Source organism: Fusarium pseudograminearum, chromosome 2 (assembly GCF_000303195.2).
Source record: "Fusarium pseudograminearum CS3096 chromosome 2, whole genome shotgun sequence".
Lineage (NCBI taxonomy): Eukaryota > Fungi > Ascomycota > Sordariomycetes > Hypocreales > Nectriaceae > Fusarium > Fusarium pseudograminearum.
In genome coordinates, this window is record NC_031952.1 from 8,016,487 (window position 1) to 8,032,640 (window position 16,154).

A 16,154-nucleotide genomic window follows, 5' to 3' on the forward strand; every position below is an offset into this window, starting at 1 on the left:
CGCTTGAGACATACGATAAAGTTTAAAGACTACTATCGCGAGTCATTTTAAAGTATGCGCCGATAGTTGTGACCATTCACTCGTTTTTGTGCTTCACATGAATGTCATTTTGAGACATCGTCTTACCACCAATAGGACATCTACCACATGCTACAGATACAGAGGGCATGGATTAATCCTGTAGCAACCTGTTACCTGTTTATCCTTAAACTCTAAACTGCGGACCCCCCTGGCAAGGGGAGCATTCAGCTCTTGTTTTGGTGACATTCACAGCTTCCAACTTTGTGTATTTAATTTTTGCAAAATAATGACAACTCATGTTTTGGTAGAAATAACGGATGGGCCGCGACAAGGTTGATGACAGAATAGTTTCAGCTTGGCATTGGGATGGCTCCGGAGCCAAGAGAGATCGTCTCCAGGGGCGCTTGGCGCGGGCTGGTCTTTTTTAGACTCAGGAGGTGGGAGGTGGGAGGTGGGAGGCGGGAGAGAGGGCGACCCGTGGCCATGCCATTGGAAACCGAGGAATGTAAGATATTTTCCTTGGGTGCCGGCTTGGCTTTGAAACAATTTGTTAATTGGGTGGTATTACGGTATTCCAGATCTGTGACCGAGCTTATTACGGAGTAGTATTATGGCGATATCCTTATGGACCATTGCTTTGGTTACAGACGGTATTACACACGTTTTGTCATCCCTGCAATTTACCTCCGTACTTAAACGGATGGCCACTACAGCTTCGATCCGTTAGGTAGGGCCTGGGCTCAGATTGCTTGAATCATGGTTCGGTGTACTCCTCAGTCTTTACCTCGACACTAGCGGAAGTATCCATGCATTACCAAATGCAGGGGGGAGGATCATGACGATTGATTAACTGCTTTTGATGCGTACAAATACACAATATACGAATACCCGAAAATGACGCGCTGCTTTCCCTGCCTTGCAATGATCTTCATAATTAGGGTAACATTTCCAGGCTGATAGATAGCATCCCACCCTTTCCGACTTTCTTTTCAATCACTTTCCTTTCCTTTCCTTGCTCCCAACGTTTCATCAGATCTTATCGCCAAGACCTGCCAATCCTTGATTCTAGGGCAGCTAACAAGAGACATACGAAATGAGATTTGCCCGGACTACCGAGACATAATTAATTTGCTTATTTTCTTTTTCTCTTCTTCTCACCCTCAGTAAACTCGACCTTTACAATCTGGTCATGACCGGTGTAGGTCCGACAACGACACCTTGAACATGGCGGTTCGTGGATCCGGCGAAACGGGGCCCATAGAGGGTGTCTCCCTCGCCGTCAACATGACCATCGCCGGCCTCTTCGCCATCGCCCTCTACAACTGCCTCGAGATCCTCATCTCCCTCATCACCCGCTTCAAGCGCCACGACGGTCTTTATTTCTGCAGCATGATGGTCGCCACCCTCGGCATAATCCTCCACTCCATCGTCGTCCTGTTGCGGTACTACAGCCTGGGGCCCAACTTCCTGCTCTGCGTTTTAACGTGTATTGGATGGTACGGCATGGTCACGGGCCAGTCCGTCGTTCTCTACTCGAGACTGCATCTCATCGTCGAGGATAAATCCAAGACGCGATGGGTGTTATACATGATTATTATTAATTTCTTCATTCTCCATGTCCCCACGACGGTTCTTTTTCTCGGCAGCAACACCGCACATTCGAACCTCTTTATTGGATCTTTCAACGTCTACGAACGCATTCAACTAGCAGGCTTCTGCGTTCAAGAAACGATAATCTCAGGCCTGTACATCTGGGAAACAGCGCGCGGCCTAAAACCCATCTTTGCCGTCCGAAAAGCCATGGAGCGCAAGGTGATACGGTACCTCGTGGTGGTCAACATCCTCGTCATCCTTCTCGACTTGAGCCTCATAGTAACGCAGTACATGAGCCACTTCAACATACAGACCACCTACAAGCCTGTAGTGTACAGCATAAAGCTCAAGATGGAGTTCGTGGTGCTCAACAAGCTGCTTCTGCTGGTGCAGCACAGCGACTGCAATTGCATGCACATGGTCGGCGAGCCAGAGAGCACACCACCCCCGGACTCTTCACACACAGAATGTCAATCGGTCGGACAGAACCCTTCTACCAGCGATGTTCCCATGCAATTGAACGGCGAGCACAAGTTTGATGACGATGCACCACCGCGATTGGATTACAGCAAAAGGACCAAATCGCTACAATTTTTAACACCGTACTGTGAGTTTTGTTTTACCATTCAATTTGTTCAATTGTTTCTAACAAAAATTTAGGAACTTTTCTCCCGACAGAAAACAAAGTTTACACATAACGCCTCGCCCGCATAAGTTCGACAGCCACATGAGCAAAAAGCCCTTGACCGCTCAAAAGGCGTTTTCCACTGCCGGAGCCTTCGACGTCGCGCCCGTCGCATAAGGTTCAGAATTGCAAAAACCTGACAGGCTTGCCATTGGGCCGCCTCTGTTGAGGCTGTTTCATTCTGCGTCCCCGTCATAGGCGCTTGAGTTGCGGGTACCGTGACTTTCTAAATCCAGGTCCACAACCACAACTTGGTATCAATTATGTCAGTCTTGGAACTGACTATTATTATCCATTGGAACTTCCACGAGAGTTGACGCCTCATTATACAAAGGGCATCTCTATGGAATGCAAATAACATCGGCGACACAAAACATTTACATCATTGGGAGGAGTTCAGGAAACATGCAATTTGGAAGGGGAACTACGGTACCCTCGTCATTTGGAACAGCAAACATTTTGATACCCTTTGTCATTATACACCATTTTCTTTTTTACATAGGCAGCTAAGCTCTGCAAAAGTCTTTATTTAAGCTTCAAGCTCAACTGAAAAGTTCCCTTCTCTTATTCGCTTTGGCAGTGTCTCTCCATTCAAGACAAAATTGTTGATCACGTTCTTGAGCCACCCGCCGCCAGACATGCAGTAGCTCGTCAGTGGGCGCTTGAAGTTTCTTCCCAACGATTCTCATGCACGGATTGACTCTCTTGCTTGTGTAGCATACTTTGTACCCACCAACAACACCAACATTAATGTCCATCCTTCTTAAACGGGGCATGCGTGATGCTGCTCGCCCTGCAGTGCACAGAAGACGATGGGCGTAATCTGCGTCAATCGGACCTCTAAACTCATTGGTGTCGAACATGGAGAGGCAGCTCCTCGGGTTTTCACTAGGTGCACCCCATCGTTCGTCTCGGAAATCATCGGTATTGGGTCTGTCGGTGAAAGGAACAGCTAGCCACTGTCCAGCCGGTGTGACGACCAGTAAGCCAATCTCGTAGGTTTCCAATTTTGGCCAACCAGGGCTTGCAGATACCGTTTCGGATGCTCCCATAATGCTCAGATCAAAGCTCCCCTTTGCTGAAAATCGTATCAAGGTCTCTCGTTGCGAGAAGTTGAAGAGTGCTTGGCTGAGAAAATCGTGTTTTTCACTTGATGGTATGATACTCGTAGCAGTATACGAATGGTCTCGAGGAATTCGTCTAGGGTAGTGCACCTCGAAATCAAACACCGTTTGTGGTATCAAAGACAACGACCTTGCAAAGCCTACAAAGCTTAGCAAATACGAGAGACCATCGGCTTACAGCTCGTGACTCACCTTCTCTCAATTCGATTCTCAGGGCCGGGTTCTTGCTCTCCATATCGCTCAAATACATTTTCACCCTTCGGAGATGTGGCATCTTGCTGGCTATTGTGCAGGCTGCCTCTGGCGTGATAAAGAGGCTCCAAGAAACAAGATCAAAACGACATGAAGCTATCACCGGCAACTCTGGCAGATCATCCTTACTGAGACCCAGATCGAAATAGAGAGCCTTGCACCAACCCGCCTCTATACGCTCGGCTTCTGGTTCTTCAATGTTATCTGCAAAACACCATCCATATTCTCTAGGAACCGGAAAACCAAGCCGTAGATCGATGTACGGATGCCCGTTTTCTTGCACAGGGGCCATTCTCAATATCCGAAAAAGTGCTCTGATGATTGACGTGAATAGTTTGTCGTACCCTCTTTCTTCTGGGGGTTGTAGCTCGTCATCTTCGTCGGAGTAAAAACCATAACCGCCCATGTCTTTGTCTTCGTCGACTTTTTCGACGTCTTGCCAGGCAGCTTCGTCTTCGTCAACGGACTCGTCGTCTTCGATTAGTTTTGGAACTTTGTAATCCTCTGCTTCAGACGGTGGAGGCCATTCTCCTACTTGGGAGAAAACAATTGGAACGTCCCATGGCCACGGTAGAGGGAATGTGATAGGAACAGCGATGTTCCGGATATACTTCAGCCGTCTCCGAGTGAGGTATCCTTGTCTCTCGGCCTGTAATATCCGTTTTGGTGAGAGAACAAGTGTGTGGAACGTGAATGGCTCGAAAGCGAGTTGCCAGTCGCGAGAAACTGCCGCATATGGAGCCAGAGAATTCTCTTGTGGTTTTCCGTTTCCTGGGAACTTGGGTTTGTCATGGAGACCCCACACATCGTAGGCTTTGTCGAGGTCAATTTGTGGTCCGGATGATGCGACAGCTGATGCGATTAAAGATAGAATCTCGATTGATATACAGTCCATTTCAAATGAAGGCTTGACATTGTGAGGATCCCATCGAGTGTGCGATGGATATCGCGACGTAAGACCACGTGATGAGTTGACGTCACAAAATGTCAACGGCGTATAAATCAACACAGGCAAGTGCGATCAAGCAGGCAAGCTCCTGAGTAAGATCCAGACGGGTAATTACTGGTCATCTTGTTCTTTGCACAGTTCGATTAACCCTCCAAATGCATCGACCCGGAGCTTTTGCGCAGCAGCTACCTGGCTCGGTGTGTATCATCCTTTTCTCATATTTGGCGAAACAACGTTACTGATATTCCGGCCTTGACGCTAATAAAAGAATGCGGGTGGAATATATCCTGTGTAGTAGCCCCGAGGCTGTGTCCGAGGTTGGCTTCCCGCCTATCAATATGAAGCACTCGGCCAATATCATCCATGCATTGTTTCGGAGATCAAACGGAAACGAAGGGTACAACATCTCACAATCTCTCGTGCACCTGTCGAACCCGACTTGATTCAATCCGAAGAAAACAATATTCATAACAAAAGTGCCATAGAGGAACTGGCTTGCCTCACCCCTGATAACGCAATCAAGCTTTCTGCTGCCTCAAAGCTGATGTGTAGTTTTTCAATACGGAAAATAACAGTTCCTAAACTTACGTATCGTTGCACGATACCGGAACCTCATGTTTCAAAAGCCGATTGAAAAGACCCATTGGGCTGTGTGTCACAGTTCACGTAACCTTGAACACCAGCTTCAGACATATCAGAACCATTTTACTACCAGTAGGCTCATTGACAGAGAGGTATATGAAAGCTCAAAACCAGGATCTAAATCAAAACTTCAATTTCACATCTGTACTTTCTTACCTTTCTACTGAGTGTTTTCAGATTCAAACTGAACAAACTATGGCAGGCTTCAACTCGACTGCAGTCACTAAGCCGTTTAACATTTCTGTTTTGACTAGCAATGGAACTGACCAGATCAACACACTCTTTGCTCCGCCGTGGGTTAGTACTCCCAACGTGCGAGGGACATCGGAAATTTTGCAAAGCTGCGTCTTGACCCTCGTCGCGTGTATTTACACGGCTCTGCACCTCGATGTTCCCAAGAAAAAGACATGGCAACACTTATTTTGGCAAAAGACAAAATGGGTCGCCATCACACTCTTTGCACCTGAGTTGGCAGTCTTCGTTGCCGCAACACAACTTCGTTACGCTCGGATCCTCAAATCAGAGCTTCAAAAGATAAGGAAAAAACAGCAGGAGTCGCCCGGCCGGAAACCTGATGCAGACGTACGGATTGGCCCAATTACCTGAATAACAGACCTGGCTAACTTTACAGTTCGAGATCAACCTCAAATATGCGTTCTTCATCGTGATGGGAGCTGTTCGCTTCGACGTCCATGACATCTTCTCGCTCGGAGATCTAAGCACTCGTTACCGGGACTACTTCAATAGGACTAGTCTAGACAGACGCTCTGTCAGATCTGCCCCAGCATCCATAATTTGGCTCGCTGAGCATGGTCACTGGATAAAAGTCCGGGAGCAAGATATTGATGACAAGAGTAAAGCCGACCCGGTTCAGAAGGCTCTTGTACTGATACAAGTTCTCTGGATGGTCACGCAATGTATAGCGAGACGTATCAGCAACCTGCCTCTGTCTCTGCTGGAAATCCATACGGTCATCCATGCTGCTTGTGCCGTTCTTCTCTATGTTTGCTGGTTCAAGGTATTTTCTTCCCTCTTGACTCTTCGATCGGCCTCGATGCTGAACAAATTTTAGAAACCACTGGATGTCCAGGAGGCAATCATAGCACCAACAGAGGGCTTCAAATGCGAACTTGCAAGCATGCTGCAGAAGCATTTCTATGCTGATATCTCGTGCAATATGGCGCTTTTCCCACCAAGGGAGAATGAAGAACAACCTCCGCCAATGGACTCAAACGGGTCGAAAATGCGTTGGATCGAACCTAGATCAGGAGTGGTTATGAGAGAGGGTGATATCTTAACAACAGGTCTTGCGCTATCCGCGACAAAAGTGAATAAAGAATACGAATCTTCCACTTACTACCTTTATCCGCAAGCCAAACCTACAGGCATCTCGATCACACTGGAACCTGAACTCCTGAACCGCTGGAACGCCATCTTAACTAAATACCTTCACGATGACCGAGGACGGCTGATCGAGGAAATTGTTATGCAGCCTTTTTATCGGAGCAATGAGACGCAAGCTCGTGTTCCTGAACAGAAAGTCTTGTTCCTTCCAATAACGAATGAACTAGAGCCTACGGGTTGGGTTACCGACTGGCAGAGACTATTTTGGGAGACCGAGTCAATCCTCCACTTGCACAAAGAGGATCCATCAAGACCACGCTACGCAAAACATCGAAAAGGAGTGTTTGACAAAAAGGACCTTACGGTCCGGGATTGGAGGTTCCTAGTGCTTGTCATTACCCTTTGTGGTATGTATGGTGGTGCTCATCTATCCATACGGAATCAGACCTTTCCTTCATACGTGGAGAGTTGTTTGTGGATGGCCAGCTGCATTGCACTGATAGGCTGTAGTACCATAACCTCCCAAATTATCACCCGTATAGGAGCCTGGGGAGGAATCGAAGGTAGGAGGGACTTATCCAATGCGTCAAGCCCGCTGATGAGTTTGTTTATAGTTTTTGGCTGGATTGTTACTATACTTAGTATTTTAGCGCGTGTTTTCATTATCGTTGAAGCATTTATATGTTTGCGTCGGGAACCTGTTGGCGTTTTCTTGTCCCCCGAATGGTTGCAGCTTTTCCCACACTTCTAGTAACTGTCCTACACCTAGCCATATAATCACGTTACGATTAAAACAAATTGCCAGTGCGAAGAAAGAATCCCTTATCTATGATGAGTCAACAGAAATATCGGATGCTTTGATGATCGTTGACGATATACATGTTGGCTAAATGATCCACAGCCCTCAGCAACCATTAAGCTCCTGAGAATTTTACAGTAAACTCGAAAGGTATGTAGATAAAGAAAAAAACTGGATCTGTCCAAGTCTCAGGTATCAAACCTGACGCCGGACGATATATCATAGTTAGACTAACCGTTGAACTCAAAGAACATTGAACATTGAATGGTGAAAAGCAGGACACAAATGGGAGCAAAGGCCGGACCAACAAAGACATTAATAATTAACTAAACTATGTATAAACGATTATGATGTTAAGCATCTGGGTTATTACTGTTATGAGCATCTCTTTTTGAGGACAAAAGAAAAGATGAAATGCCGCGCCAATAAATATTAACAATCATAAAGAGTCAATGTGAATCGAAACCTCCGTCTTAGGCAGTGCAAACAGCCGCTCCCCGGCTGGTCTTTGTCGCCCAGTTAGTCTTTGTCTCCCTGACCACCGATGTGCTGGTCTTGAAAACAGTGTTCCTCAGAGTCGCTGTGCTAGAGGGCCTCACTGTAGACTTGACAGTCGTCCAGTTTGTGACAACATTTGGATCCAGAGTCACAGCAGATGTCTGCTTAACAGTGCTTGTTGTGGTGACCTTGACAGTTCCGGTGGGTAGTGTCGTGGTGAGGGTCTTCAGGATAGTGACTGTGCTTGCGGGAATGGTGGAGGTCCTCTTGCTTGTGACATGAGAAGTAGAAGTCACGACAACAGTTGTCGTAGCGGCTTTGAGGGTTGAGGTCTTGCCACTTTCCTTGGTGGAGACAACTGTTGTTGTTGATGTTGATGCAGGGATGGTGGAAGTGGCGTATTTTGTTGCGAGGGAAGTAGAGACGTCAATGACAGTGACTGGTCTGAGAGTGCTCTTCTTTCCAATTGTCTTTGTGGTGATGACCTGAGTCGTGGAAGTGCTAGCGGGAACGGCCATTGTGGAAGTCTTGACGTTGGTAGTGAATGTAGTGAAAAGAGTGACAGTAACTGTTGAAAGACCGGCTGCGCGTGCTTCAAGGTTGATTGATCCGAGATCAAGTTCACGACGAGTTAGACTAGAGAGGAGATTGACAGAGGGATTTCCAAAAACGACGGCAGATCGAGGCTTGATAACTGTTGATTCTGTCTCCAAGTCCCGCTTGTTCTGTGTGGGTATGCACTTGAGAGTAGTAGTCTTGCTGACAGTCTTTGTAGACGTTGTTACTACGGTAGACACGACAGTGGTCGCCTTCAAGGATGTCGTGGTGACACCACCAGTGCCAACTGTCACAGTCGTCGTACCCTTAACGGTGAGGCCCTTGGGGGTCGTGGTCTTGCTGACAACAACTGTAGTTCGCTCGACGACCTTCTCAGTAACCGGTTTGGGCGTGACCGTAACAGCTGTAGTCGTTAAAGTTGCGGTGACAGCCTTGGCGGATGATGTGACCCAGGAAGTAACCGTTGCATCAACGATTTGGGTGGAGGTTGATGTAACGGCGACAGGCGTGATGGTCTTGCCAACATCCACAATCTCGGTGGACTTGACCGTGACAACCTTGTCGGGTTGTGTTACTAGGGCCACTTCGGTGACAGTAGTCTTCTCAATCGAGGTCTTGGTCGTAGGATCAGGTGTGATAGTCGTTCCAATGTCTTCAGTGAATGTAGACTTCTCAGTGATAGTCACATCGGCGCCGGTGGTAGTAGTGAACAGAGTCTGGGACGATGTGACCGTCTGAGTAGTGTAGACAGTTGTCGAACCGACTGTCTGGGTGGCGGCGACAGCTGCATCGAAAGGCGACGCGTGTACGAGAGTCATGTTAATCCAGCTCGTCGAAGGAAAGAACGTTCCTAATTGGAATTGCGCAACCCCGTCGTTCGACAGCTGTTTAGCGAAGGAAGCACGGCCACCGGTTGAGGCTCCCGGTCCAGAGTTGTCGAATTCGCCAAAAATAACATTTCCGGTTCTAGGATCTGACTTGGTCCATGCAGTCCAGCCGACAGCGGCTATAGAGGCACTGAGTTCCGACTGGATATAGGCAACGCGCGCCCATTGATCCCACGGCCGGCCGAGATAGATAGTCGAGAAGGACGCTCCGTCTGCGGGCGCGACCGTGCATTGATCAAAGACGAAGCCGTTAGGGCCGGCGTTAGTTCCCTTCTTGTTCGCTGTCAATGCAATCTTGTCCGCATTGGGTGCGATCCTAGACTTTAGAAAATATCCTGCTCCAGAACCCCAGATCATGTCAATGTTTCCCGTGATGATTGAGTTGTAAGCGAAAAGGTTGCCATTGACCAAGAGAGCATCCTGGTTTCCGTATACCTGGCAACCATAGAGAGAAGCAAACTTGCTGCTCTTGACCGCAAATCCGAGACTGGCGTAGCTGTAAACTTGTTAGTACATGTCCGCACATGTAAATCGCTCATACTTACTTGGTTGCTGTGCCGAAGGTGTTTTTGAAGTTGATGTTGACAGCCTGGAAATAGTTTCCGGTTGCATAGAAGGTAGCCGAGTCAGAGTTTGACGCGTCCGCCTGCGTGTCGATGCCTTTGTCGTACGTGATGGTTACCTGGTTCTTGCTGTAGTCATCTGGAGACTCGGAATATCCAATGAAGAAGGTCGTTCCAGATCTGCTCAGAATGATCTGCTCCTTGTATGTACCAGGGTAAATAAAGACAGTCGGGGTGACCTTGTTCGAGACGGGAAGAGCATCGATCGCAGCTTGGATCGTGCTGTAAGTCGTAACTCCATCGATAGCTTCCTTAGACACAATGTAGGCACCGGGAGGCGGGGTCTTTCCGCTGTAGACTGCGTTGGGATCAGGTACAGGAACGACTGGCGTGCTGGGCTTTGGTGTCACGATCGAGTCCCAGTAAGTCTTGTCAATCCAGTCAGTGCTGTCCATGACAGACTCGAGAGAGTAGTCATCCTTGGTGAGGAGAGTAGCGAAGCCAAAAGCCTCACGCGCCGCCGAGTTCTTCTCCCAGCTTCCTGGCCCCTCATTTGCATACTCCGCAAAGGTAACGTGATCAGTACGAGGGTCAGTCGCAGACCAGATCTTCCATCCAGCAGGCTGAATTGTGGAATCCAAGTAACTGTTCTTGATCACCACAAGAGCATAAGCACTGTAGGGACGGCCGAGATAGACCTGGCCTGCCAAGTCTGACGTGGCTGAAGCAGCCTCTGTGAAAAGGCACTGGTCAAAGATGTAGCCGCCGATCGCATTGGCGTCCTTGCGGCTCTGTGCGGTGATCGCCGACTTGGCACGTTTTGCAGCAAGGGTACAACCCTTGAAATAAGACTTGCTGTAACCCCAGACAAAGTCAATCGCTCCCTCGATATAACTACTTTCGTAGTACTGATAACCCACTGTGGCTCCCGTGAGTACTGCGAGAAGTTAATAGCAGATCGAATGACTGAGATAGAGTTGTACTTACAAGTATCCTGCCATCCAAAGAAAGAACATCCGTAGAAGCCAATCTTGTCGCCATAGACGCTGGCAGCGAGAGTAACATAGCTGGGCGTCGCACCGTCCAGGTTATCCGTGTTGATGAACTTGACGTTGTAAAAAGCGATCTTGGTACTGGCTGTTGCAATGGTGGCTGTGTCCGCGTTGTTGCGACCCGCAGGAATTGTACCAGAAACTGAGAGCCCCTTGGCTTGAGTGATGGTGACTTGGTTGCTGGCGTACGTCTTTCCGGGCTCAGACTCAGTGTACCCGATGATGGTGACAGGACCAGGTCGGTTGATGGACGGAACCTGCTCCTCGTATGTACCGGGGTAGACGAAGATGACTTGAGAAGTGGAGTCTTTGGGAAGACTCTTGAGTGCGTCAGTGAGGCTTGAGTATGAGCCCGACTTCTCTCCGTCAACAGACACAAGAACAGCGTTCTTGGGGGGTGTCGTTCCGTCGGAAGGATGAGATGGCCACGCAACTTCAGGCTCGGGTTCAGTTGCGCTAGAGTCGCCAATCGTGTAACTAGGCACAAGATTGTACGCCTTCATGTCAAGCCAACTTGTGCTACCAATGAAGGATCCCAAACTGTATGCCACAGCTTGGGATTCTGTGAGCTTTGTCGCGAAACTAGCGCGGGAAGAGGTCCAGTTGCCGGGGCCCACGTTGTTAAACTCCCCAAAGAGCACGTCCTGCTAAGTCTTAGTATGGTGCAATCATAAGGGTCATTAGGTTCGATTGAATGCACGTCATTCTAATCTCTGGGAAGTGATTGGTTGTATACTTACAGAGATCTGGGGGCTGCTTGTAGACCAAGTTGACCATCCGGTTTTAGAGATGTGCTTGTCTAGAAATGAGTTCATATACACAACCAGAGCATATTGAGACCAAGGACGACCAAGAGATGTTGTACCAAAGCTGGAACCATAACTATCAGTGTACGTCACCTTGCAGGTGTCAAAAATGAAGCCGCCAGCCCATGACGAAGACTTGCGGTTCTGTGCGGTGATATAGGCATTGGGGGCGTTGGACGCAATGTAACACTGGTGGAAGTAGGCCTTGCTGTAACCCCAAATGAAGTCCACTGAGCCCTCGAGATAGCTGTTGGAAAACACTTGCACGCCTTGGTTAACAAGGACGGAATCCTGATAGCCAGAGAATGCACAACCGTATGCGGCCATGTTGTTGCCAAAGAAGTCTGCCGCAAGAGCTGCCGTGTCACGGGTTTGTGGGTAAGTGTTGGTGAAGTTGAGATTGTACAGCGAGAGTCCAGCTGATGATGATGTTGTCTTCCAGAAGAGTACAGGAGTCTCCTCGTTTCGTGACTCCCCGGTGCCATAGCCCAATTTGAACCAGATGAGGACCTGGTTTTGGGTGAAATCGTTCTCAAAGCTGGTTTCGCCACGAAGAGTTACTCGTCCTCGGTTTCTGTTGAGGTTGAGCTGCTCATTGTAGGAACCAGCCTTGATGAAGACGGTGTAGTCCTCGCCATCATCAGGAATAGCCGCAAGGGCAGATGCCACAGTCTTGAACTGATCTCCTGTGGGGGAGGGGGCGACAGTCAAGGTAGATCCACCAGCTGTCGCACTAGAAGTAGCGGAGGCAGTGGCAGTGGCAGCAGCTGAAGTAGTGGCCGTGTCCTTGGCATACTTGGAGTCGGGCCATCCTTGAAAAGGCACTATGGCAGCCTTGTCGATCCAAGAATCTCCTCCCAGGATAGCAGCAGCACTAAACGAAGAAGTGTCGTCCACAACAGTGACGGCAGAGATACGAGATGAAGAATCCCATCCGGGCCCAGTGTTGTTTCCTTCAGTGAATGTGCCAGAAAAGGTTGAAGGAGAAGAGACCTTCCATCCCGAGGAGGCTACATGAGCATCGAGAAAAGAGTTGACAAATGCAACATTGGACTTTGTGCTGTAGTCACGACCGAGGAATGTGCTGCCTTCAGGTACAGAGTTGGTCTCAGGCACAACGGCACATAGGTCAAACACAAATTGCGAACCTCCGAATTGACCCTGGAATTTGTGAGCAGCGATGGCCTGACCTGTCGTCGTCCCTTTAGAGACAATGACAGAGTTGTAGACATAACCAGCTCCCTGACCCCAAAGGAAGTCAGTGGTTCCCCGCAGGATTGAATGACTAGCAAAGAAGCTACCATAATCAAGGTAGAGAGTTCCTTGTGACGAATTGATGTCGCAGCCGTAGAAGGCCACCTTGCCTTTAGCATAGACAGCTAGGGCAACATTGTTGGTCGCGGCTTCGAATGCGTTCTCGAAGTTGATGTTGTAGAAGGAGACAAGCTTGGTCTCATACTTGCTAGCAGAGAATGTAGCTGTTCCCGAGGATCCGCCACTGCTTGACAGAACACCGCTGCTAGAGCTGATGGTGACCTTGTTGTTCTTGGCCGAAGAGCCATCGCTGGTCTGACCACGAACAACAGTGGCGCCAACTCGCTGGATTGTCACCTTCTCCTGGTACGTGCCCGCTAGGATGTAGATGTACTGGGAAGTCGCATCATTGGGGAGCTGAGCCACAGCAGAAGCAATTGTGTCATAAGAAGCGCATGGGTTAGACTTGGGACCCACAACAAAGGCTGTGCTAGGCACTGCAGAGGGTAGAGCACAGGATGATTGTGTAGGTTCTGCAGATGTCGTAGCATCTTCTGCCTCAGCGGTGGTTGGGTCCGAAGCAGGGGCGGAAGAAACGCCTGAAGAAGTGATCAATGAAGTACCCGACGATGCGGCAGATAATACATCAGTGGTAGATGTAGAAGTGGACTCGGTTGAAGAAGCGTCGCTTGGAGCGGCAGTGGTTGTAGTTGTGTCTTCCTTAAAGTCCTTGGCGTTGCTGGCCTTGATGGAACTCAAGACAGAAGCGTCAATCCAATCGACTGACGATACAGCCACACTGGGATAGGCACTCTTGAAGAGCGCGGAGACTTCATAGTCAGATAGATCCTTGGGGTCCGTGATTAAAGTAACGTATTTGGAACGATCCGTCACATCACCGGTCGTGCCAAACTCGACATAGCGGTTCAAAGGAGACTGTGTCTTGGAGTCAACATAGACACCAGAGGAAGCCAGGAAACCCGAAGCAAAGCTTGAATCGCGGTAGACAACCACAGAGCCATCGCCATTTCCTGCGGCGAGGAAAACGCGAGTGTTGGTGGCTCCGCTCTTCTTGACAACTTGGCAAGTGTCAAGTACGACGGTTGAGTTGTACAAGGTAGTTCCAGATAAACCGCCCTTGTTATACACGAGAAGTCCGTTGGACTTGGTCGCTGTGATTGTGGTTCCGTATACGTAGAGGGAAGGGTAATTGTAGATGACCTTGTCTTGAGCCTCCAGGTAGGAGTTGGCGATGATACCGGATGCATAACTGCCAGTGATAGCGGCGATACCAGCAGAGACGATTTCACAATTATAAAAGGCATTCTTTGAACCGCGGAGGAACACAGCGCCAACTGAGTTATCAGCCAGAGAGTTCAAGAACTTGATGCCCCTCCATGTAATGCCGTCGGCGGAGGCGGTGCTGAATGAGAGGGCAGGGTCGGAGTTACCGCCATTGTCGACAATCACAGCCGAGGAACCATCGCGCTTCTTGGATGCCTCGCCGACAATAGTGACAGTAGGTGTGGCTGCGATAACAACGTTCTCGGTGTATGTACCGGCGAGCACAGTAACAGTAGGGTAACCGCTGGTTTGGGCAGCCTTGATGGCATCGTTGATGGCTGTGTAATCTCCACTGCCGTCGGCGGCTACTGTGAGCACTAAAGGAGAGTCAGTCGATGTTGGAACAGCACTCTCTGATGTAGTTGCTGGGTCTGATGAAGCGATTGTAGATGAAGAAGGAAATTCGGTCAAGGAAAGTGAAGTCTCAGAAGATTGGCTCTCCGGAGAAGATGTGAAAGTGTCGCTTGCTTCCGAAGATGCCTCTTTGGCACTGAACTCAAAAGACGTTGTATCGATTGGAAGACCCGGCGATGCTGTGGTCGACCCAAGGGACAATGACTCTGATTCAGTTGCGACGGCAGGAGTAGTATCAGCAGCAATGGTACTATCAGCAACAGTGGTAGTCGAATCGTCAATGGACAAGGCTGTTGTGGTTGTACCCTCCTCAGAGATGCCCAGGCTGGTCTCTGTTGTCGGGGCCGATGCACTGTCACCAGTGGCTGAAGCGAGACTAGACTCCGAGAGAGTTGCCGATATAAACGATCCAGGTCCAGTTGTTGTCTCAGTACTCAACGAGACCTCAGAAGATGATCCACTAGCTGTATTCGCATCTACATTACCGATGGTGGCCGCCGATGTCTCAATAGAAGTCGCAGCACTGGAGATCAAGGTTCCACTTGAGGTCAAGTCCACGGGATTTCCAGACGATTCAGAAGCAATAGATCCAGTCAGCGACGTAGTGAGGCCAATAAGCTCAGTCGTCGTTGTTGTTGAGTGGGTTGTCGCGATCGACGAGCCGACGATCACAGTGCCACCCTGGGGAAGTTTCCTAGGTTTACATGCCGACGATCGTCGAACAAGTGGGTTGATTTGGGGCGTGAAAGGAGAAGAACGAGCATCTCTCTTATTGAGATCGTCCAAAAGAGTGACAGGAAGGGAAGATGCAGTGGAAAGAGTGGAATGGCCAGAGGCAGAATTAACGAGAGAATGGGCAACGGAACCTTCTTTTGCAAGACTGCTCCCGACAAAGGGAAGCAGTAACCAGAGTAGTCTGGCCATGGTGAACCGTGTTTCCTGGTGATCCAACACAACAGCACGAAAGAGACAACACGCAGTGATAACGAAAGAGCGAAGTACGTTGGCAAAGAGGTTACATTCTTACAGGGGCTACGGGTACTGATATTAAATTAATGGTCTCACCATTCAAAAAGATCTTGACGCCTCGAACGTGAGAGAAAATGGACGTCGTCACACGCGTGTAAGTCCATTCTGTTCTGGATCCCTCGCTTCGGCCACGAGAGCTAGTCTCGGCAAACGACAGAAGCTGAAGAAAAGACTATCGACTGTTAATAGAGGCTAGAAATAAAGCAAGCGAATGAAACGTCGAAACAGTTGCAACGGTCGAGAGACAATATGGAAAGGACTCGGCCGTGATGGACTTAGCTCCGGAAGAATTCTGTCATGACGGAGAAATATACCGGTTTGGGTAAGAACTCAACGGTGAAGGGTCCCATCGTCTCATCTTTTTTAGCCAGGGGACTGGAACCAATCCGACTTAGCTGGT

At 49.0% G+C, this 16,154-nt stretch overlaps 4 protein-coding genes across 4 annotated transcripts; 2 read left to right on the top strand and 2 right to left on the bottom strand.

The window, feature by feature from the left end:
- Positions 1-1,245: 1,245 nt before the first annotated feature.
- FPSE_09932 (uncharacterized protein) lies at positions 1,246-2,416 on the top strand (the record flags this gene model as incomplete). The annotated part of the gene is made up of 2 exons (XM_009263049.1): positions 1,246-2,216; positions 2,275-2,416. 2 exons carry the CDS (start codon positions 1,246-1,248, stop codon positions 2,414-2,416), a joined length of 1,113 nt encoding a protein of 370 aa, XP_009261324.1.
- A 425-nt stretch (positions 2,417-2,841) lies between these two features.
- Positions 2,842-4,570, bottom strand: FPSE_09931 (uncharacterized protein; the record flags this gene model as incomplete). Its single annotated transcript, XM_009263048.1, has 2 exons — positions 2,842-3,563; positions 3,616-4,570. The coding sequence occupies 2 exons, from the start codon at positions 4,568-4,570 to the stop codon at positions 2,842-2,844; spliced, it is 1,677 nt and encodes a 558-aa protein (XP_009261323.1).
- Positions 4,571-5,461: 891 nt separating this feature from the next.
- FPSE_09930 (uncharacterized protein) lies at positions 5,462-7,361 on the top strand (the record flags this gene model as incomplete). The annotated part of the gene is made up of 5 exons (XM_009263047.1): positions 5,462-5,848; positions 5,898-6,284; positions 6,339-7,017; positions 7,153-7,173; positions 7,261-7,361. The coding sequence occupies 5 exons, from the start codon at positions 5,462-5,464 to the stop codon at positions 7,359-7,361; spliced, it is 1,575 nt and encodes a 524-aa protein (XP_009261322.1).
- Positions 7,362-7,882: 521 nt separating this feature from the next.
- On the bottom strand, positions 7,883-15,649 carry FPSE_09929 (uncharacterized protein; the record flags this gene model as incomplete). Its single annotated transcript, XM_009263046.1, has 4 exons — positions 7,883-9,848; positions 9,898-10,852; positions 10,903-11,611; positions 11,708-15,649. The coding sequence occupies 4 exons, from the start codon at positions 15,647-15,649 to the stop codon at positions 7,883-7,885; spliced, it is 7,572 nt and encodes a 2,523-aa protein (XP_009261321.1).
- Positions 15,650-16,154: the final 505 nt, after the last annotated feature.